Below are 18145 nucleotides of genomic sequence, written 5' to 3'. Positions count from 1 at the left end.
AAAAGTTACTCAAGTAGATGTAATGGAGTAAATGTAGCGCGTTACTACCCACCTCTGAATTTAACCAATACAAACAAAATACTTCTTACCAATAATGCGACGTGTTGAACCGGTGCGGTAGAAAAACAGATGGATGGAATAAAATGCATGAGAATGTTTTATATTTTGAACGTTATTTTTAACCGTGTGATTATCAGCGGGATTACTCATTACTTATCGTGTTAAGCAATGTCAGCTAAGATTTATCTGAGAGCCAGATGCAGTCATCAAAGGAGCCACATCTGGCTCGAGAGCCATAGGTTCCCTACCCCTGACATACAGTGATGATTTATTGTGCGAGGGCAGTGTCTGTGTGAAATGGTCCATGCTGGTCATTGTCCACTCCCTCCCTGTAAAGGTCAAAGGTGACCCTCCTCGCTACTCCTACTGCACTCCTGGTTCAATTGGCGGTCGCGAAAACTTGTCCGTCCGACGCGTCCGCCTACTTTGTGACGACGCGATCTGTATGCATTCGAGGACGCTGCCTTTGAGAGCCTGGGAGTTTGTTGTGGTGTTGTCTTTGAACTGCCTCTTCCAGGCTGAACCCTGCCACTTCCAAAAGACTGACTTTCCACCGGAGACTTGAAGAGGACTCATATTTTATGATGAGATGGCCTCGCTTGCGTCACACTGACATGAAAGTCAATCTCTTCTCCCTCGCCCCGCTATGAGCGTGACGTACAGTTGTGAACGCCGGCGGCAAGGTGACCGTTTTCATAACAATGTCAACCACGAAGTACGCTAACGTGCGGCGTGTCCTCCTCTCCTGCAGGTGGCGGTACAGGCAGCCAGCAGACCGTTCTCCATGAGGAGCAGTAGAAGATGCCGGCTCTGCCAGCACTGCTGCTGTCGATACACTTCCTGTCCTCCTTCTTGCTAGCCAACATGCCGCCACGCTCGCTGAGTCAGACCCCCGTGCTCTCCTCCGTCCGCATGGGTGAGTTTACCGCAGAAGTCCTTGTCCTTTGTCCCAGGTACAGTGGAACTAGTGATGGGTTGATGAGGCGTCATGAAGCGTTTCGACACATTGCAAAACTGTATTGATACTGTGTCACTAAATACTGACATCTGCTGGACATTAAAAATCCCTACAGGCAACCTATGGACCGACTCAACTGACACTGATTTGATGCCCTAGTACAGGGGTCACCAACCTTTTTGAAACCAACAACTACTTCTTGGGTACTGATTAATGCGAAGGGCTACCAGTTTGATACACACTTAAATAAATAAATATATTGTCATTTGTAAGTTACACGTAAGTGTGATTTGAACAAGAATAGCTAAATAAATACATTTATATACAGGTAAAAGCCAGTAAATTAGAATATTTTGAAAAACTTGATTTATTCCAGTAATTGCATTCAAAAGGTGTAACTTGTACATTATATTTATTCATTGCACACAGACTGATGCATTCAAATGTTTATTTCATTTAATTTTGATGATTTGAAGTGGCAACAAATGAAAATCCAAAATTCCGTGTGTCACAAAATTAGAATATTGTGTAAGGGTTGAATTTTGAAGACACCTGGTGCCACAAACTAATCAGCTGATTAACTCAAAACACCTGCAAAGGGCTTTAAATGGTCTCTCAGTCCAGTTCTGAAGCCTACACAAACACGGGGAAGACTTCAGATTTGACAGCTGTCCAAAAGGCAACCATCGACACATTGCACAAGGAGGGAAAGACACAAAAGGTTATTGCTGAAGAGGCTGGCTGTTCTCAGAGCTCTGTGTCCAAACACATTAATGGAGAGGCAAAGGGAAGGAAAAACTGTGGTCAGAAAAAGTGTACAAGCGATAGGGATCACCGCGCCCTGGTCAAGATTGTGAAAAAAAACCCATTCAAAAATGTGGGGGAGATTCAGAAGGAGTGGACAGCTGCTGGAGTCAGTGCTTCAAGATCCACCACTAAGAGACGCTTGAAAGACATGGGTTTCAACTGCCGCATACATCGTGTCAAGCCACTGTTGACCAAGAAACAGCGCGCAAAGCGTCTCACCTGGGCTAAGGAAAAAAAGAGCTGGACTGCTGCTGAGTGGTCCAAAGTCATGTTTTCTGACGAAAGCAAATTTTGCATTTCCTTTGGATATCGAGGTCCCAGAGTCTGGAGGAAGACAGGAGAGGCACAGGATCCACGTTGCCTGAAGTCTAGTGTAAAGTTTCCACCATCAGTGATGGTTTGGGGTGCCATGTCATCTGCTGGTGTCGGTCCACTCTGTTTCCTGAGATCCAGGGTCAACGCAGCCGTCTACCAGCAAGTTTTAGAGCACTTCATGCTTCCTGCTGCTGACCTGCTCTATGGAGATGGAGATTTCAAGTTCCAACAGGACTTGGCGCCTGCACACAGCGCAAAATCTACCCGTGCCTGGTTTACGGACCATGGTATTTCTGTTCTAAATTGGCCCGCCAACTCCCCTGACCTTAGCCCCATAGAAAATCTGTGGGGTATTGTGAAAAGGAAGATGCAGAATGCCAGACCCAAAAACGCAGAAGAGTTGAAGGCCACTATCAGAGCAACCTGGGCTCTCATAACACCTGAGCAGTGCCAGAAACTCATCGACTCCATGCCACGCCGCATTAACGCAGTAATTGAGGCAAAAGGAGCTCCAACCAAGTATTGAGTATTGTACATGCTCATATTTTTCATTTTCCTACTTTTCAGTTGGCCAACATTTCTAAAAATCCCTTTTTTGTATTAGCCTTAAGTAATATTCTAATTTTGTGACACACGGAATTTTGGATTTTCATTTGTTGCCACTTCAAATCATCAAAATTAAATGAAATAAACATTTGAATGCATCAGTCTGTGTGCAATGAATAAATATAATGTACAAGTTACACCTTTTGAATGCAATTACTGAAATAAATCAAGTTTTTCAAAATATTCTAATTTACTGGCTTTTACCTGTATATATATAAAAAAAAATGGGTATTTCTGTCTGTCAATCCGTCGTACATTTTTTTTCCCTTTTACGGAAGGTTTTTTGTAGAGAATAAATGATGAAAAAAAAACACTTAATTGAACGGTTTAAAAGAGGAGAAAACAAGAAAAAATGTAAAATAAAATTTTGAAACATAGTTTATCTTCAATTTCGACTCTTTATAATTCAAAATTCAACCGACAAAAAGAAGAGAAAAACTAGCTTATTTGAATCTTTTTGAAAAAATTAAAAAAATAATTTATGGAACATCATTAGTAATTTTTCCTGATTAAGATACATTTTAGAATTTTGATGACATGTTTTAAATTGGTTAAAATCCAATCTGCACTTTGTTAGAATATTTAACAAATTGGACCAAGCTATATTTCTAACAAAGACAAATCAGTATTTCTTCTAGATTTTCCAGAACAACAATTTTAAAAGAAATTCAAAATACTTTGAAATAAGATTTAATTTTGATTCTACAGATTTTCTAGATTTGCCAGAATAATTTTTTTGAATTTTAATCATAGTAAGTTTGAAGAAATATTTCACAAATATTCTTCGTCGAAAAAACAGAAGCTAAAATATTTATTATTCTTTACAATAATAAAAAAAAAATTACTTGAACATTGATTTAAATTGTCAGGAAAGAAGAGGAAGAAATTTAAAAGGTAAAAAGGTATATTTGTTTAAAAATCCTAAAATCATTTTTAAGGTTGTATTTTTTCTCTAAAATTGTATTTCTAAAAGTAATAAGAAGCAAAGTAAAAAATAAATGAATTTATTTAAACAAGTGAAGACCCATCCATCCATCCATTTTCTACCGCTTATTCCAAGTGAAGACCAAGTCTTTCAAATATTTTCTTGGATTTTCAAATTCTATTTGAGTTTTGTCTCTTTTAGAATTAAAAATGTCGAGCAAAGCGAGACCAGCTTGCTAGTAAATAAATACAATTTAAAAAATAGAGGCAGCTCACTGGTAAGTGCTGCTATTTGAGCTATTTTTAGAACAGGCGAGCGGGCGACTGTTCTGGTCCTTACGGGCTACCTGGTGACCGCGGGCACCGCGTTGGTGACCCCTGCCCTAGTATATACAATAATATAAACCAAGTCATTGTATTTCATTTATGATTATTTCCTATCTTCATTTAAATAAAAATATATTTTTATCTTTTTTTAGATACAGTCAATAAATAATGTGAACATGTATCATAACATGGAAATCTAAGAGAACGTGTTGTGGATGATTGTGGACTGGGAATTTTTTTAATTTTATTATTTACACATTTTTATTAAAAAAAAAAAAAAAAGTTTTTCCGACATATTACATTTTAGACGATTTCTCTTCTTAGTTATTATTTCTCCGGCTGTAGAAAAGAGCCGCTCACAGGGCACAGAGGAGGCGACACAGTTGGCGTATCGGTCACGTGACCAAAACAGCTCATGATCGGTCACGTGACTTTCTAAAAGCGGTACGCGCAACCGACACAGGGTTTCGCTCTATGAGCTCGACGCATGCGCCGATGCATCGGTGTTGCCGGACCCATCACTAGTTATACGTTTCTGAATCACCCGGGTTAGTGATCCGAATATTCGTACTGAATCAGGAAGTATGAGTCGTTTGTGTCTGTTAACCAGGGTTTTTTTCAGTCTTCTGGTTGAGTACACAGTTGTGTTGTCCTGATACCAATATTTTGGTCCTACCGTATTTTTCGGAGTATAAGTCGTGCCGGAGTATAAGTCGCACCGGCCGAAAATGCATAATAAAGAAGGAAAAAAACCATATATAAGTCGCATTTTTGGGGGAAATGTATTTGATAAAAGCCAACACCAAGAATAGACATTTGAAAGGCAATTTAAAATAAATAAAGAATAGTGAACAACAGGCTGAATACCATATTTTTCGGACTATAAGTCGCATTTTTTGTCATAGTTTGGCCAGGGGTGCGACTTATACTCAGGAGCGACTTATGTGTGAAATTATTAACATATTACCGTAAAATATCAAATAATATTATTGATCTCATTCACGTAAGAGACTAGACGTATAAGATTTCATGGGATTTAGGGATTAGTGTCATGTCTGTGTAATCATGTTTTGTTTTAAGTCATGTTTTGTTTAGTTTCTGGCTTTTCACTCCCTTGTCTTGTTTGCATGATTCCCCATTAGTTTCACCTGTTCCACGTTTGGACTCATTGTGCACTCTTGTTTGTCACCATAGCAACCATTAGTTTTCACCTGTCACGTCACGCACCTGTTTCACGTTTTGAGTCACGCACCTGCTTTCACTAATCATGTCCATAGTATTTAAGTTCATTCATTTTCTGTTGTTCGTCCTGACGACATCCCCGCATTTATGCCCCCTGTCACACTCTGTCCACTCTCCACATCCTGATGACCCTTGCTACTCTTTTTTTCATGCCGGTTCCATGCCAAGTAAGTTTTTGTTTATTAAGCCACAGTTAGTGTTTTGTTTAATTGTTCATAGTTTCTGCCAATGTGCAAGTTTTGTGTTTATAGTCTAGTTTTGTACCTCCGCCCCTGTGCGCGCTTTTCGTTTATTCCTTTTTTGATAGTTTAAATAAATCATGTATTTACCTTCACGCCATGACCAGTCCAGTTCATTTGCACCACAGGAGAACAAACCACGCCACAGTCCAAGTCCTGACAATTAGGAGTGACAGATTGTTTGGTAAACGTATAGCATGTTCTATATGTTATAGTTATTTGAATGACTCTTACCATAATATGTTACGTTAACATACCAGTTGGTTATTTATGCCTCATATAACGTACACTTATTCAGCCTGTTGTTCACTATTCTTTATTTATTTTAAATTGCCTTTCAAACGTCTATTCTTGGTGTTGGCTTTTATCAAATAAATTTCCCCCAAAAATGCGACTTATATATGTTTTTTTTCCTTCTTTATTATGCATTTTCCGCCGGTGCGACTTATACTCCGGAGCGACTTATACTCCAAAAAATACGGTAAGTGTACGTTATATGAGGCATAAATAACCAACTAAGAACTCCGTGATTGTGCGTTGTCGAACATGCTCATCTGCTCATAAACCAACAATCGTTGGTTTATGAGCAGAGGAGCATGTAGGGGGGGTGGGGCGTTGGGGGGGCCGGTACTTTTTAGAGGCGGTATAGTACCGAACATGATTTATTAGTATCGCGGTAGTGTACTTATACCGGTATACCATACAACCCTAGCGCGTACTATACGGGGCCTCACCACAAAGACTCTAATTTTCTGCACATTCATGTTATCATACTCTTATCTGTTACATTTTGCTATCTTTTCAAACCAGCAGGAGACATGTACCACTTTTTATGGTATATACTATATATATATATATATATATATATATATATATATATATATATACATATATATATATATATATATATATATATATATATATATATATATATATATATATATATATATATATATATATATATATATATATATATATAGACATACATATATATATATATATAGACATACATACATATATAGATATATATATATATATATATATATATATATATATATATATATATATATATATATATATATATATATATATGTATGTGTGGGAAAAAAAATCACAAGACTATTTCATCTCTACAGGCCTGTTTCATGAGGGGGGGTACCCTCAATCATCAGGAGATTTTAATGGGAGCATTCGCATACCATGGTTTGTATAGGGCACAGAGTGGGTGGGTACAGGCTGGCATAGGGGCGTGGTGATTGGTTCATGTGTTACCTAGGAGGTGTTTCCGTCTATGGCGGCATGCTGTTACAATTTCGCTGCGCTTGTTGAGGGATGACAGGTCTGGACGGTAGATAATAAACAGTTTCTCTTTCAAGCATAGGTTGCATCTTTTATTACCACTATTGTAAGGTGTGCTGGATGCAAGAATTTGCCATGTTATTGAATATTCAACATTATTGTCTTTGAGGTCCCAAATGTGTTTGCTGAGTTCTGTGGTATTTCGCAGGTTTTGGTTCCTGAAAGAAGCCTTGTGATTGTTCCATCTGGTTTTGAATTCTCCCTCGGTTAATCCTACATATGTGTCGGATGTGTTAATGTCCTTGCGTATTACCTTAGATTGGTAGACAACTGATGTTTGTAAGCACCCCCCGTTGAGAGGGCAATCAGGTTTCTTTCGACAGTTACAGCCTTTGTTGGTTTTGGAGTCGCTCTGTCCGGGGGCCGACGGCTCATTTGCAATTGTTTTGTTGTGGTTTGAGATGATTTGTCGTATATTGTTCATGCAGCTGTAGCTCAATTTAATGTTGTTCTTGTTGAATACTTTTCTTAGGATGTTGTCTTTGGGAAAGTGTTTGTCAATCAGATTGAGGAATTTGTGTCCAATGTTAGTTGAGACGTTTTTGCTGTATGGGGGGTTGTACCAGATGATGTTGTTTCGTTTTCTGTTCTTTTTTGGCTGGTTTCCTGGCGTGGGTTCATAGGTGGTATATTGCGCTCTACTACGGTATCGAGCACTATTTTTTGGATAACCTTATTAAGACATATATATATATATATATATATATATATATATATATATATATATATATATATATATATATATATATATATATATATATGTCTATATACGTATATATACGTATATATATATATATATATATATATATATATATATATATATGTCTATATACGTATATATACGTATATATATATATATATATATATATATATATATATATATATATATATATATATATATATATATATATATATATATATCATATAGTAGCTCCTCCCGGATGACAGAATTTCACCTGACAAGCTTAAAAAATGTGTCTCCTCAGTTCCCAAACGTTTACTAAGTGTTGTTAAAAGGAAAGGCCATGTAACACAGTGGTAAAAATGCCCCTGTGCCAACATTTTTGCAATGTGTTGCTGCCATTAAATTCTAAGTTAATGATTAATTGCAAAAAAAAAAAAAGTTTCTCAATTATCTATCTATGATAAGATATCTTCAACTATCTTTTCAACTATCAACTATCTTTTCAAACCAGCAGGAGACATGTAACACTTTTTATGCACATTTTAATAATGTATATTCTATTTGAATAAAACGAATGTCATTTACAAAATACTAAAGGACACAAAACAGCATCAATTTAATTTGTTTTATTCAGACCCTTAAATCCTCTAGCAGCTATAAAATTATAAAATGATGTTGCTGAGTATGCGATATATCTAATTTTTTTTTTTATTTCTGTCCATCGAAATATGTTGACGCACACACGAAGGACGGAGGATTCTCGTCTGTCTTTGCAGCGCGGGCACTGACCCTGCAGCTTCCCACTCGTGCTAAATTAAAACGCAAAATAGTGCTCCTAAAAAGTTGATGAGTGTTGATAAATCACATTGCGCGTGCTAAATAATTATAGTGGCATCTTCTCCTCCCGGTATATACGATCAGCATATATTTTGCATTTTAAGGAAGACAGACGCAAAATGGACTGCAAGCCTTATTTTGCTCACTTAACAGACACAATCCAATTTGCACACATTTAGTAGTTCAGGTTTGCGTGTGCTATCAGGTTTGCATGTGTTTTAGTAGACACAGACTAGAGATGCGCGGATAGGCAATTATTTCATCCGCAACCGCATCAGAAAGTCGTCAACCATCCTCCATCCACCCGATGTAACATTTGATCAGAACCGCACCCGCCCGTTGTTATATATCTAATATAGACGATGCAAGGCATTAGTGAGGTTATAAAGCTTTTGCCTGTTAAAGAAAGGAGACTGATCCAATGCAGCACAGACATTTGCGTGCCACGCTGTCACGACCCAGACGCACACCAGTGCGCAATCATATGGGAGCCGCGCTGAGCGCACCTCCAAGCGCGTCTCGCTGCCGGCGACGGCCGGGTATGGGCCCGACGCTCCAGCGCCATCCATTTTCAGGGCTAGTTGATTCGGCAGGTGGGTTGTTACACACTCCTTAGCGGGTTCCGACTTCCATGGCCACCGTCCTGCTGTCTATATCAACCAGGGTGAGCCCCACCCCTTTCGTGAGCGCACTGAGCGCGGAGTGACCCCTGTTACGCGCCCCCGGCAACAGGGGTGGCGGGCGGGTAAGCTGCGCGGGCGGAGCGCGCGGAGTGACCCCTGTTACGAGCCCCCGGCAACAGGGGTGGCGGGCAGGTAAGCTACTTACCTGCTGCGCGTGACGCCGGCCGCGGCGAAGGCGGACGAGGCGGGGTGTCGGTGCGGTGGGCGCGGTGGTGACCCTGGACGTGTGTCGGGCCCTTCTCGCGGATCGCCTCAGCTACGGCTCCCGGTGGGGCCCTCTCGGGGGAAGGGGCCTCGGTCCCGGACCCCGGCGAGGCGTCCTTTCTCCGCTCCGTAAAAGTGTCCATCTCTTTTCTTTTTTTTTCTTCTGTTGTGGCATATGCAGCAGGTGCCTGCTCGTTTTTCGTATGTGGGTATCAACATTTAACTATGTATATATATTTACGAATTGGTTTAACTGCCACCCGCCTGAATCTATTTAAAATCTAATTTTTTTTTATTTCAACCACCCGACCCGACCCGACCCGACCCGACCCGACCCGACCCGACCCGCGGATAAAATCTAATTTTTTTTAATTTCATCCGCCCGGACTCCGCGGTTGTGCCCGCAAACCGCGCATCTCTAACACAGACCTTTAATAAATCAGGCCTTTAATGCTTAACATTAGTCCCCCTGATGGTGGGGTCCTAATAGAGCAATGGATTGTGTTCCATTTTTAGCGTCGATTTGAAAGTGACAACAGGCAGGTTAATGAGAGATAAGGGGACACGAACAGCTTCCATACCTAAATCATAATTAACATGAATCATTAACGACACACCCGCTGATATGATTAAAACTGTCCCAGTTTAATCACATTGCAAATGTCAGCGATGCAAGCGCACTGCAAATTTAGAGGAGAGTGCAGTCACTTCAGGACCAGGATGCTATTTCAGGCTGTCAGTATCAGCGGTAAATCAGTTTGGAGGAACACAACAACTCTGCCTGAAGCCACTCAAGAGAACACAGGTCACGATAGCAAAAAACTAAACAAAGAAAGAACAAGCAGGATGCAAGTCTCAGAACAATAAATTGATAATATACTCATACCTGCCAACTACTCCGGTTTTCCCGTAATTAGTACGGTTTTCATCAACCTATTCCGGGTTACGGTTGCAGTGATAAAAAATACGTTTTTTCATTCATTTAAATTATTTTTTTTTTTTTCAGTTTTATTCACGAAATCGCGTAACAACAATGACAATCGACACTGCTTCCCGTAACTTCCTATCGAGCCATTCCGAATGCCATGCGCGAGGCTATTTATAGCACCGCTGCCAAGCACGAGGCACCAGTTGCCATTGTTTCCAAACGAGCGAACGATCATGGAATCAGCCGGAGAAAAATCGCAAACGAGTCTTAAACCGAAAAGAAAACTGCAGTCATTCCGTGAAGAATATTCAAAAGCCTATCCGGGAATAATTATCCGTTCCAAAAAGGGTGAAAACTACGCGAATTGCACCTTGTGCAGACAAGATTTTTCGATCGGACACGGAGGAATTAGCGATGTAAAAGACCACGTTGGGACAAAAAAAACACAAGTCTAATGCCGTTGCTAGCGATACAAGTGGAAAACTTTGGATTTTAGCCACAAAAAGGTAATGACACCAATGTTATCTATTGGAATTGTTTAGTACTGTTATACTGTTAAAAGTGTTTATACTATTTATGCTTTCAAGTCCAAGTTGAAGAAATCTTGTTAAATGTTGACAGCATAACTACCAAAATACAGAAGTATGTCCTTAATATTTTTGCAGTGCTATTTCTGTTGAAAAGTTCAAATGATTACATTAGAGATGTGATGTGCCACTTTTCAAGTGTCTGATGGCTTCAATTAATTTTCATTAATTTTTCATATTTTGAATTCTTTTGAAAGGCTTACAAAAAAACTACATTTGAATTGTAATTCCATGCTATTGACAGGACTATTAATTTTAATGAAGTTAGCTTACCATGTTTACAGTATGATAATTGTGATAGAAATGTGAATTTTCGGCACAGAATATTTTCTACAATTGAACAAGGCAGTAGATTATACAAGCTTGGACAGAAAGTTAATAATGACACCAATTTTTTTTTTAATGGAATTGTTTAGTACTGTTTTACCATTTGTTTACTGTAAAAAGTGTTTATACTTTCAATGAACAAATTGAAGTCTTGTGAAAGGTTGACAGGATAACTGGCATTAACTGTCAAAATAATTTCAAACTATTGAAGTTAGCTTACAGAATAAACATGTCAATCAACCCATATGATTTTTGCTGTAATATTTTTGTTTTGAAAAGTCACTGTGACTGATAGAAAAGTGATGGTTTTAGCAACATTTTAACCTGTCTGAATGCTAATAATCATTTTGCGTCGGGGGGCGAAGCCTGAACCCCCCACCAGGACTTTGTCCTGGACCTACCGGGGCCTGCGGCCCCTGGACCCTGGCTACTAGGTTTTTCTGATTTCAAAAGTTGGCAGGTATGTATACTGCACATAAAAAATATGGCAACCTCGGACGCAGCAATACTCTAAATGTTTGTCCTGATAAGCTGACCTTTTAAAAATGTGTGGTACAAAAACTACTACTCCTGCTAATAGAAACGTTTTATGGCTGCAGTTTTCCACATGATGAATGCTGTCATTGCACAGGATGTCCGCAGGGTTTTTAAAAAGTATGAAAAGGTAGAAAATGAAAATTGCACAAATAAAAGGCATCAGAAGTTATAACCAGTAAATGTAGTTTTTTTTTAACAATATTGTACAATCTATGAAACATACCGTATTTTCCGAACCATAGAAAGCACCGGATTATAAGGCGCACTGACGATGAGCAGGTCTAGTCAGGTCTATTTTCATACAAAAGGCACACCGGATTATAAGGCGCATTAAAGGGGTCTTTTTTTTAGGGCCCGCATGGCCCATTGTATAAGGACTCCCTTTAGAGTCCTTATGCAATAGGACATAAGGACCTATTGAATTTGTAAGGTTTTATTATTCTTTATTCTTCCGCAGCCACATTAAACTGTAATTTGACCCACTTAACATGCTTCAAAACTCACCATATTTGACCCACACATCAGGACCTAAGAAAATTGCCTTTTTTAAAAAAAAACGAACCACAAAACTCAAAATTGCGCTCTAGCGCCCCCTAGGAAAAAAAAAACTAGACTGCCAGTAACTTCCACTAGGAAGGTCGGAGAGACATGAAAAAGAAAAACTCTATGTAGGTCTGACTCAGACCTAGATTTTATAATATTACATTCTCAGGCTAAAATCAACAGGAAGTTGGCAATTCCCCCTTCAAGACAAAAAAGTACTAAAAACAGTCACTTTTGCCTCTTTGAGCTGTAATTTGACCCCCTTAACATGCTTCAAAACGCACACATCAGGACTGGCAAAAAAATTGCGATCTAATAAAAAAACCTAACCCCAAATCTCAAAATTGCGCTCTACCGCAATTTTTGAATAAAACGCAGAAAAAACTGCTCCTCGGAAGAAAAAAATGACAAAACTGCCTGTAACTCCCACTGGGAAGGTCGGAAAGACATGAAACACTATGTAGGTCTCACTTAGACCTACATTTCATATTTTGACAACCCCCAGCAAAAATCTACAGGAAGTTTGCTATTCCCCCTTCAAAACAACATTTTTGTAAAAACCGGTCACCTTTCTTCAAACATTATCTCCTCTGAGCGTGTTTGTCGTTTCGGCTTCAAACTAACACAGGAGAGAGATTGAACCCTTCTAATTGAAAGTTAGCGAAAAAGTTTTGATACCGGCTCCGGTTTTGATTTTATGACCCTTCAAAGAGCCGCTGCGCTGATGCTGCTGTTTTTTCTAGAAGGCTGCTTAAAAGCAGGGCGCACCAGCGTGCCCACACAATGCAGACTAGGTAGGTACACTAAACAAAAGTATTGGGACAATTCGGACTAAAAGTAGACAAAAGTATTGGGACACTTATGATGACAACTGAACAAAAGTATTGGGACACTTAGGACCAGAGCCGGCCCAAGGCATAATAAGCGCACTAAGCGCTTGCTTAGGGCCCCGCGGCCACCAGGGGGCCCCCAAAAGCAATTAACAAAAAAATCTTATTTTAAATTTTTTGCATGTACGAGTCTGACTGATGATTTCTAAATGATCAAAGATATATTATTGTACAAAAACACAATTTTAGGTCAACAGAGTGCTGCTGCTGATCTAGGCTTAGTGATTCTTCCTGCCTCTCTTTAAATGTAAAGCTGCCTCTGCTGCACCTCTGACGTTTGCCGCCTGCTATGGCGTCACATTAGTGCCAAAAATCCGAGCGCATAAAAACTGTTATCGCGCGCTGATTCTCCACTTCGTGCGCGCGCGCGACACCCTTTTGCGCGCGTGTGGTGCCTTTTTGCGCGCGCGCCGTCTCGGTCTGTGCGCTGGCATGTTTCGTTTTGGCACTTTGGGGGCGGGTATGCTTAGACGGCCCCTTCTTTCTGATTGGTCAGGCGAAATGCTCAGAGCCAATCAGAAGTATAGCAGGGCGGGTCATCGTCAATATGTATCAAGATTGTTATAGGCGCAAAGTTTTCACTTCTTCTTGAACATTTGTTTTCTAATTTATGGAATTTCTTTTGATTCAGCCATAAAATTTATGAAATAATCTTTGAATTTTGTTTTTAAAATGTTAAAAATAGCCTTTTAATAATGTATTCTGAAACAGTTTAAAATAATCAGAGAACTGACTAACACTGACCCTACACAACTATGTTGCACAATTAAGTCTTTTTTTTTATAGCGAAAGAGGTGATTTCAACAGGTGCAGCATCCTATGTCATATCGACATGTAATAAGATTTGTAACAAGGCAAACCGTTTGTAAATTGGTCGAAAATCGAGCAAGTTATGGTAATTTAATTGGTACATGTACTAATTAAATTACCATAACTTGCTTTGACATCAATGTAATGATTGAGGCTAGATGTCCGAGGTAAGATGGCTACAACGTTGCTACGCTGGAGAATGATTGGTCATATGAAAAATGCTCAGAGCCAATCAGAAAGGAGGGGCTGTCTAAGCATACCTGCCCCCAAAGTGCCAAAAACAAAATGACAGCGCGAGGAGAGATGCCAGGAGTACACAGAGAGCGCACAGACCGAGACGGGACGCACGCAGAAAGGCACCGCGCACGCGCAAAAAGACACCACGCGCGCGCAAAAAGACACCACGCGCGTGCAAAAGGGTGTCGCACGCGCACAAAGTGGAGAATCAGCGCGCGATAACAGTTTTTATGCGCTTGGATTTTTGGCACTAATGTGACGCCATATCTTTCCTCTCAGATTCAGACAGGACTGAGCAGGTGATCAGAGGACCACTGTCTATTAAGGAGAACTTTTCATTCCCCAAACGGCATGATGGCCCAAGTTTTCATTATCATTATACCTACAGACAGCTAGTCAATGGGGAAAAAGTCAAGCGTAGCTGGCTGACTTATTCAAGAAGTAAAGATGCAGTCTATTGCTTTTGCTGCAAATTATTTTCCAAAACGTCCTTAAAAGTGTCAGCCGAGGGACAGCGGGACTGGGTCAACATAGGTGCACTGCTGAAACAGCATGAAAACAGTGAAGATCATTGTAGCAACATGGTGAAATGGAAAAAATTTGCCTTGCGTCTTTCAAAGGGGAAAACTATTGATGAATTTAACTTCAGTAGACTGCGCTCTCTTTGTACAAAGTAAACATTAAATATGAACAATTAACTAAAAATGTAAACTAGTAATTAAAGACTAATAAGTACAAGACTGATGAGACAAGATGACACTTTTACTGTAAATACAAAGCTTTATCACTTGGACTGTTCAACCCCAGGCCACTCTTGTAGCTGAATGTTTTCTACATTTTAAGATTAGGAACCATATGTAGCACTCTGGACATCATTCGTTCATTCATGGGCTGAAGCTTAGAGGTGACAGAGCTTTCGCCGTTGCTGCTCCCAAGCTCTGGAACGACCTACCCCTGAGTGTTAGACAAGCCTCCTCTCTTCCTGTTTTTAAATCTCTCTTAAAAACATACTTTTATTCCATGGCTTTTAACACTGAGTGATATCCATCCTGCAATGGCGCCCCATAATACACCTGCTGTGATCCTGTTTTTATGTTTTTATGTTTTTATTAATTCTATTTTAATTTTTTTTTTTTTTTATCGTGTTCTGTTTGTGTTGTGTTGTGTTTGCTCGGTACTCGTTTTATCTTTTAACCTGTTCATTGTACAGCACTTTGGCTACCCCTGTGGTAAATTTTAAATGTGCTCTATAAATAAAGTTGATTTGATTTGATTTGATTCATTGGTATTATTTATGTTCTTAACTGGGCCACCCCCATATCTTTATAAATGACATGTCATTTGTAAAGACATGCCAGGCTGGCAATAGGATCATGTAAACAACACTGCCAGAGCCGCAATGAGTTTATAGTAGGTGTGTGAATGATCAACAATCAATATTATTGGTAGAAATAGAGGGCCCCAAAATCAAATTTTGCTTAGGGCCCCATGGAGGCTTGGGCCGGCACTGCTTAGGACTACCACTGGACACACGTATGGGGACACCTACAACTTGACAAAAGTATTTGGACACTTAGGACTACAACTTGCCAAAATTATTGGGACACTTGGGACTAAAACTGGACAAAAGTATTGGGACACTTAGGACTAGCACCTGCCAAATACGCGGGCCCGACCAATGCTGCTTGCAGCTTTAATTTTTTTTTTTTTTTCTAAATGTAAAACAATTCCTTGTGGTCTACATCAGTGTTTTTCAACCTTTATTTGAGCCAAGGCACATTTTTTTCATTGAACAAATGCGGAGGCACACCACCAGCAGAAATCATTAAAAAATTAAACTCAGCAGCCGATATTGACAGTAAAAAGTCGTCGTCGCAATTGTTGGATACGACTTTAAAGCATAACCAAGCATGCATCACTTTAGCTCTTGTCTCAAAGTAGGTGTACTGTCACCACCTGTCACATCACGCCGTGACTTATTTTGACTTTTTTGCTGTTTTCCTGCATCTAGTGTTTTAGTTCTTGTCTTGCGCTCCTATTTTGGTAGCTTTTTCTCTTTTTTTTCGTCTTTTCCTGTAGCAGTTTCATGTCTTCCTTGACCGCTATTCCCCGCACCTGCTTTGTTTTAGCAATCAAGGAATACTTCAGTTGTTTTTATCCTTCTTTGTGGAGGACATTGTTGATTGTCAAGTCATGTACGGATGTACTTTGTGGACGCCGTCTTTGCTCCACAGTAAGTCTTTGCTGTCGTCCAGCATTCTGTTTTTGTTTTTTTTTCAACTTTTTTTTATTGGCATTTTCAAATAGACAGAAAAAAGTGCAAGTCAAAACAGTACAATTTTAAAGTCAGTAAATGATTCACACCCTTTCCCTTAAAACCCAAACCACCCACCCAGGTCCCACTAACGAGGGACAGAGGGCACAATTATGTAACAAGTAAGACGACAAAGACAGACACATTCTCACACAAACATACGAGGCCAGAGACAGACAGATATATATAAAAAAAATATATATATAATAATAATAATAAAATAAAATAAAAATTAATAATAATAATAATAATAATATATAATAAAATAAAAAATAGAATAAAATAATACTAATACAAAAAGGGAGATTATTCCTCATCTGCGTCTGGGCATAGGTCAAGAGAGTTGACATACAGCAAAAAAGGGCTCCATGAGCTTTCAAATGCTTGAACCGAGCCTTTTAGCGAAAACCTAAGTTTTTCCAGTTTTAGATTGTAGAGAACCTCTCTAATCCAACGGCCGTGTGATGGGGGGCGAGCCAGCTTCCAATTAAACAAGATCAATCGCCTGGCCAGCAGGGTCGTAAAAGCAACAGCGCGTTTTAGTGGTACCGGGCACATGTTATCGGGGCATACGCCAAAAATGGCTGATAATGGGTTGGGAGGAAAGTTTTGACCGTATCCAGCATTCTGTTTTTGTTTACTTTGTAGCCAGTTCAGTTTTAGTTTCGTTCTGCATAGCCTTCCCTAAGCTTCAATGCCCTTTTCTTAGGCCTTTTGTTTATTTTTGGTTTAAGCATTAGACACCTTCTTACCTGCACACTGCCTCCCGCTGTTTCCGACATCTACAAAGCAATTAGCTACCTGCTGCCACCTACTGATATGGAAGAGTATAACGTGGTAAGTCTGCCGATCTCCAGACAGCACCGACACTCAACAACGGCACATTATTTGCGGATTATAATTACTGGTTTGCAAAAAATATTTTTAACCCAAATAGGTGAAATTAGATCATCTCCCACGGCACACCAGACTGTATCTCACGGCACAGTGGTTGAAAAACACTGGTCTACATAACATGTAGTGGTGGATCTTTGGTCAAAATGTTGCATTGATGATGTTTTACAGATCATCTTCAAGTCTCTTTCTGACAGTTGCTTCAGGATGCTCCCTTTTGTGGGCGGTCTTATTTACGTGGCTCACCTTTGACAGCGTCTTCTCCCCGTCATCTTTGTTGTAACGGTGTAGCGTGCAAGGACGGGAGTGGAAGAAGTGTCAAAAGATGGAGCTAACTGTTTTAATGACATTCTGACTTTACTTCAATCAATAACGGAGCAGTATCCGTGGGTCAATAATGCAACAACAACGGAAATGTTAAAAACCTTCCGACTGGAACCCTCTAATAACTAAAGTTCCGTGGGTGAATTATGTAAATTTACTACAGTTTTTAGCGCTTTGATAGCTAGTTTACTGACAGATATAAGTAAGAACTTTGTCATGTCTGTGTAATCATGTTTTGTTTTAAGTCATGTTTTGTTTAGTTATAGGACTCTTTAGTTTCTGTCTTTTCACTCCCTTGTCTTGTTTCCATGATTACCCCATTAGTTTCACCTGTTCCACGTTTGGACTCATTGTGCACTCTTGATTGTCACCATAGCAACCATTAGTTTTCACCTGTCACGTCACGCACCTGTTTCACGTTTTGAGTCACGCACCTGCTTTCACTAATCATGTCCATAGTATTTAAGTTCATTCATTTTCTGTTGTTCGTCCTGACGACCTCACCACA

The 18145-nt window shown here is 39.6% G+C and overlaps 1 protein-coding gene across 4 annotated transcripts in view; it reads left to right on the top strand.

The window, feature by feature from the left end:
- The window catches only part of grik5 (glutamate receptor, ionotropic, kainate 5), a 617387-nt gene that overhangs the window by 391196 nt on the left and 208046 nt on the right, over positions 1–18145 (top strand). For all 4 annotated transcript variants that reach the window (XM_061947301.1, XM_061947318.1, XM_061947309.1 and 1 more), the window contains one exon: positions 812–976. In XM_061947301.1, coding sequence (XP_061803285.1) covers positions 862–976 — 115 coding nt within the window. In that variant the 5' untranslated portion in view covers positions 812–861. The remainder of the gene's footprint in view (positions 1–811; positions 977–18145) is intronic.

This window comes from Nerophis lumbriciformis, linkage group LG04 (assembly GCF_033978685.3).
Source record: "Nerophis lumbriciformis linkage group LG04, RoL_Nlum_v2.1, whole genome shotgun sequence".
In the NCBI taxonomy this organism is placed as follows: Eukaryota; Metazoa; Chordata; class Actinopteri; order Syngnathiformes; family Syngnathidae; genus Nerophis; species Nerophis lumbriciformis.
This window is presented reverse-complemented; position numbering and strand designations above follow the sequence as displayed.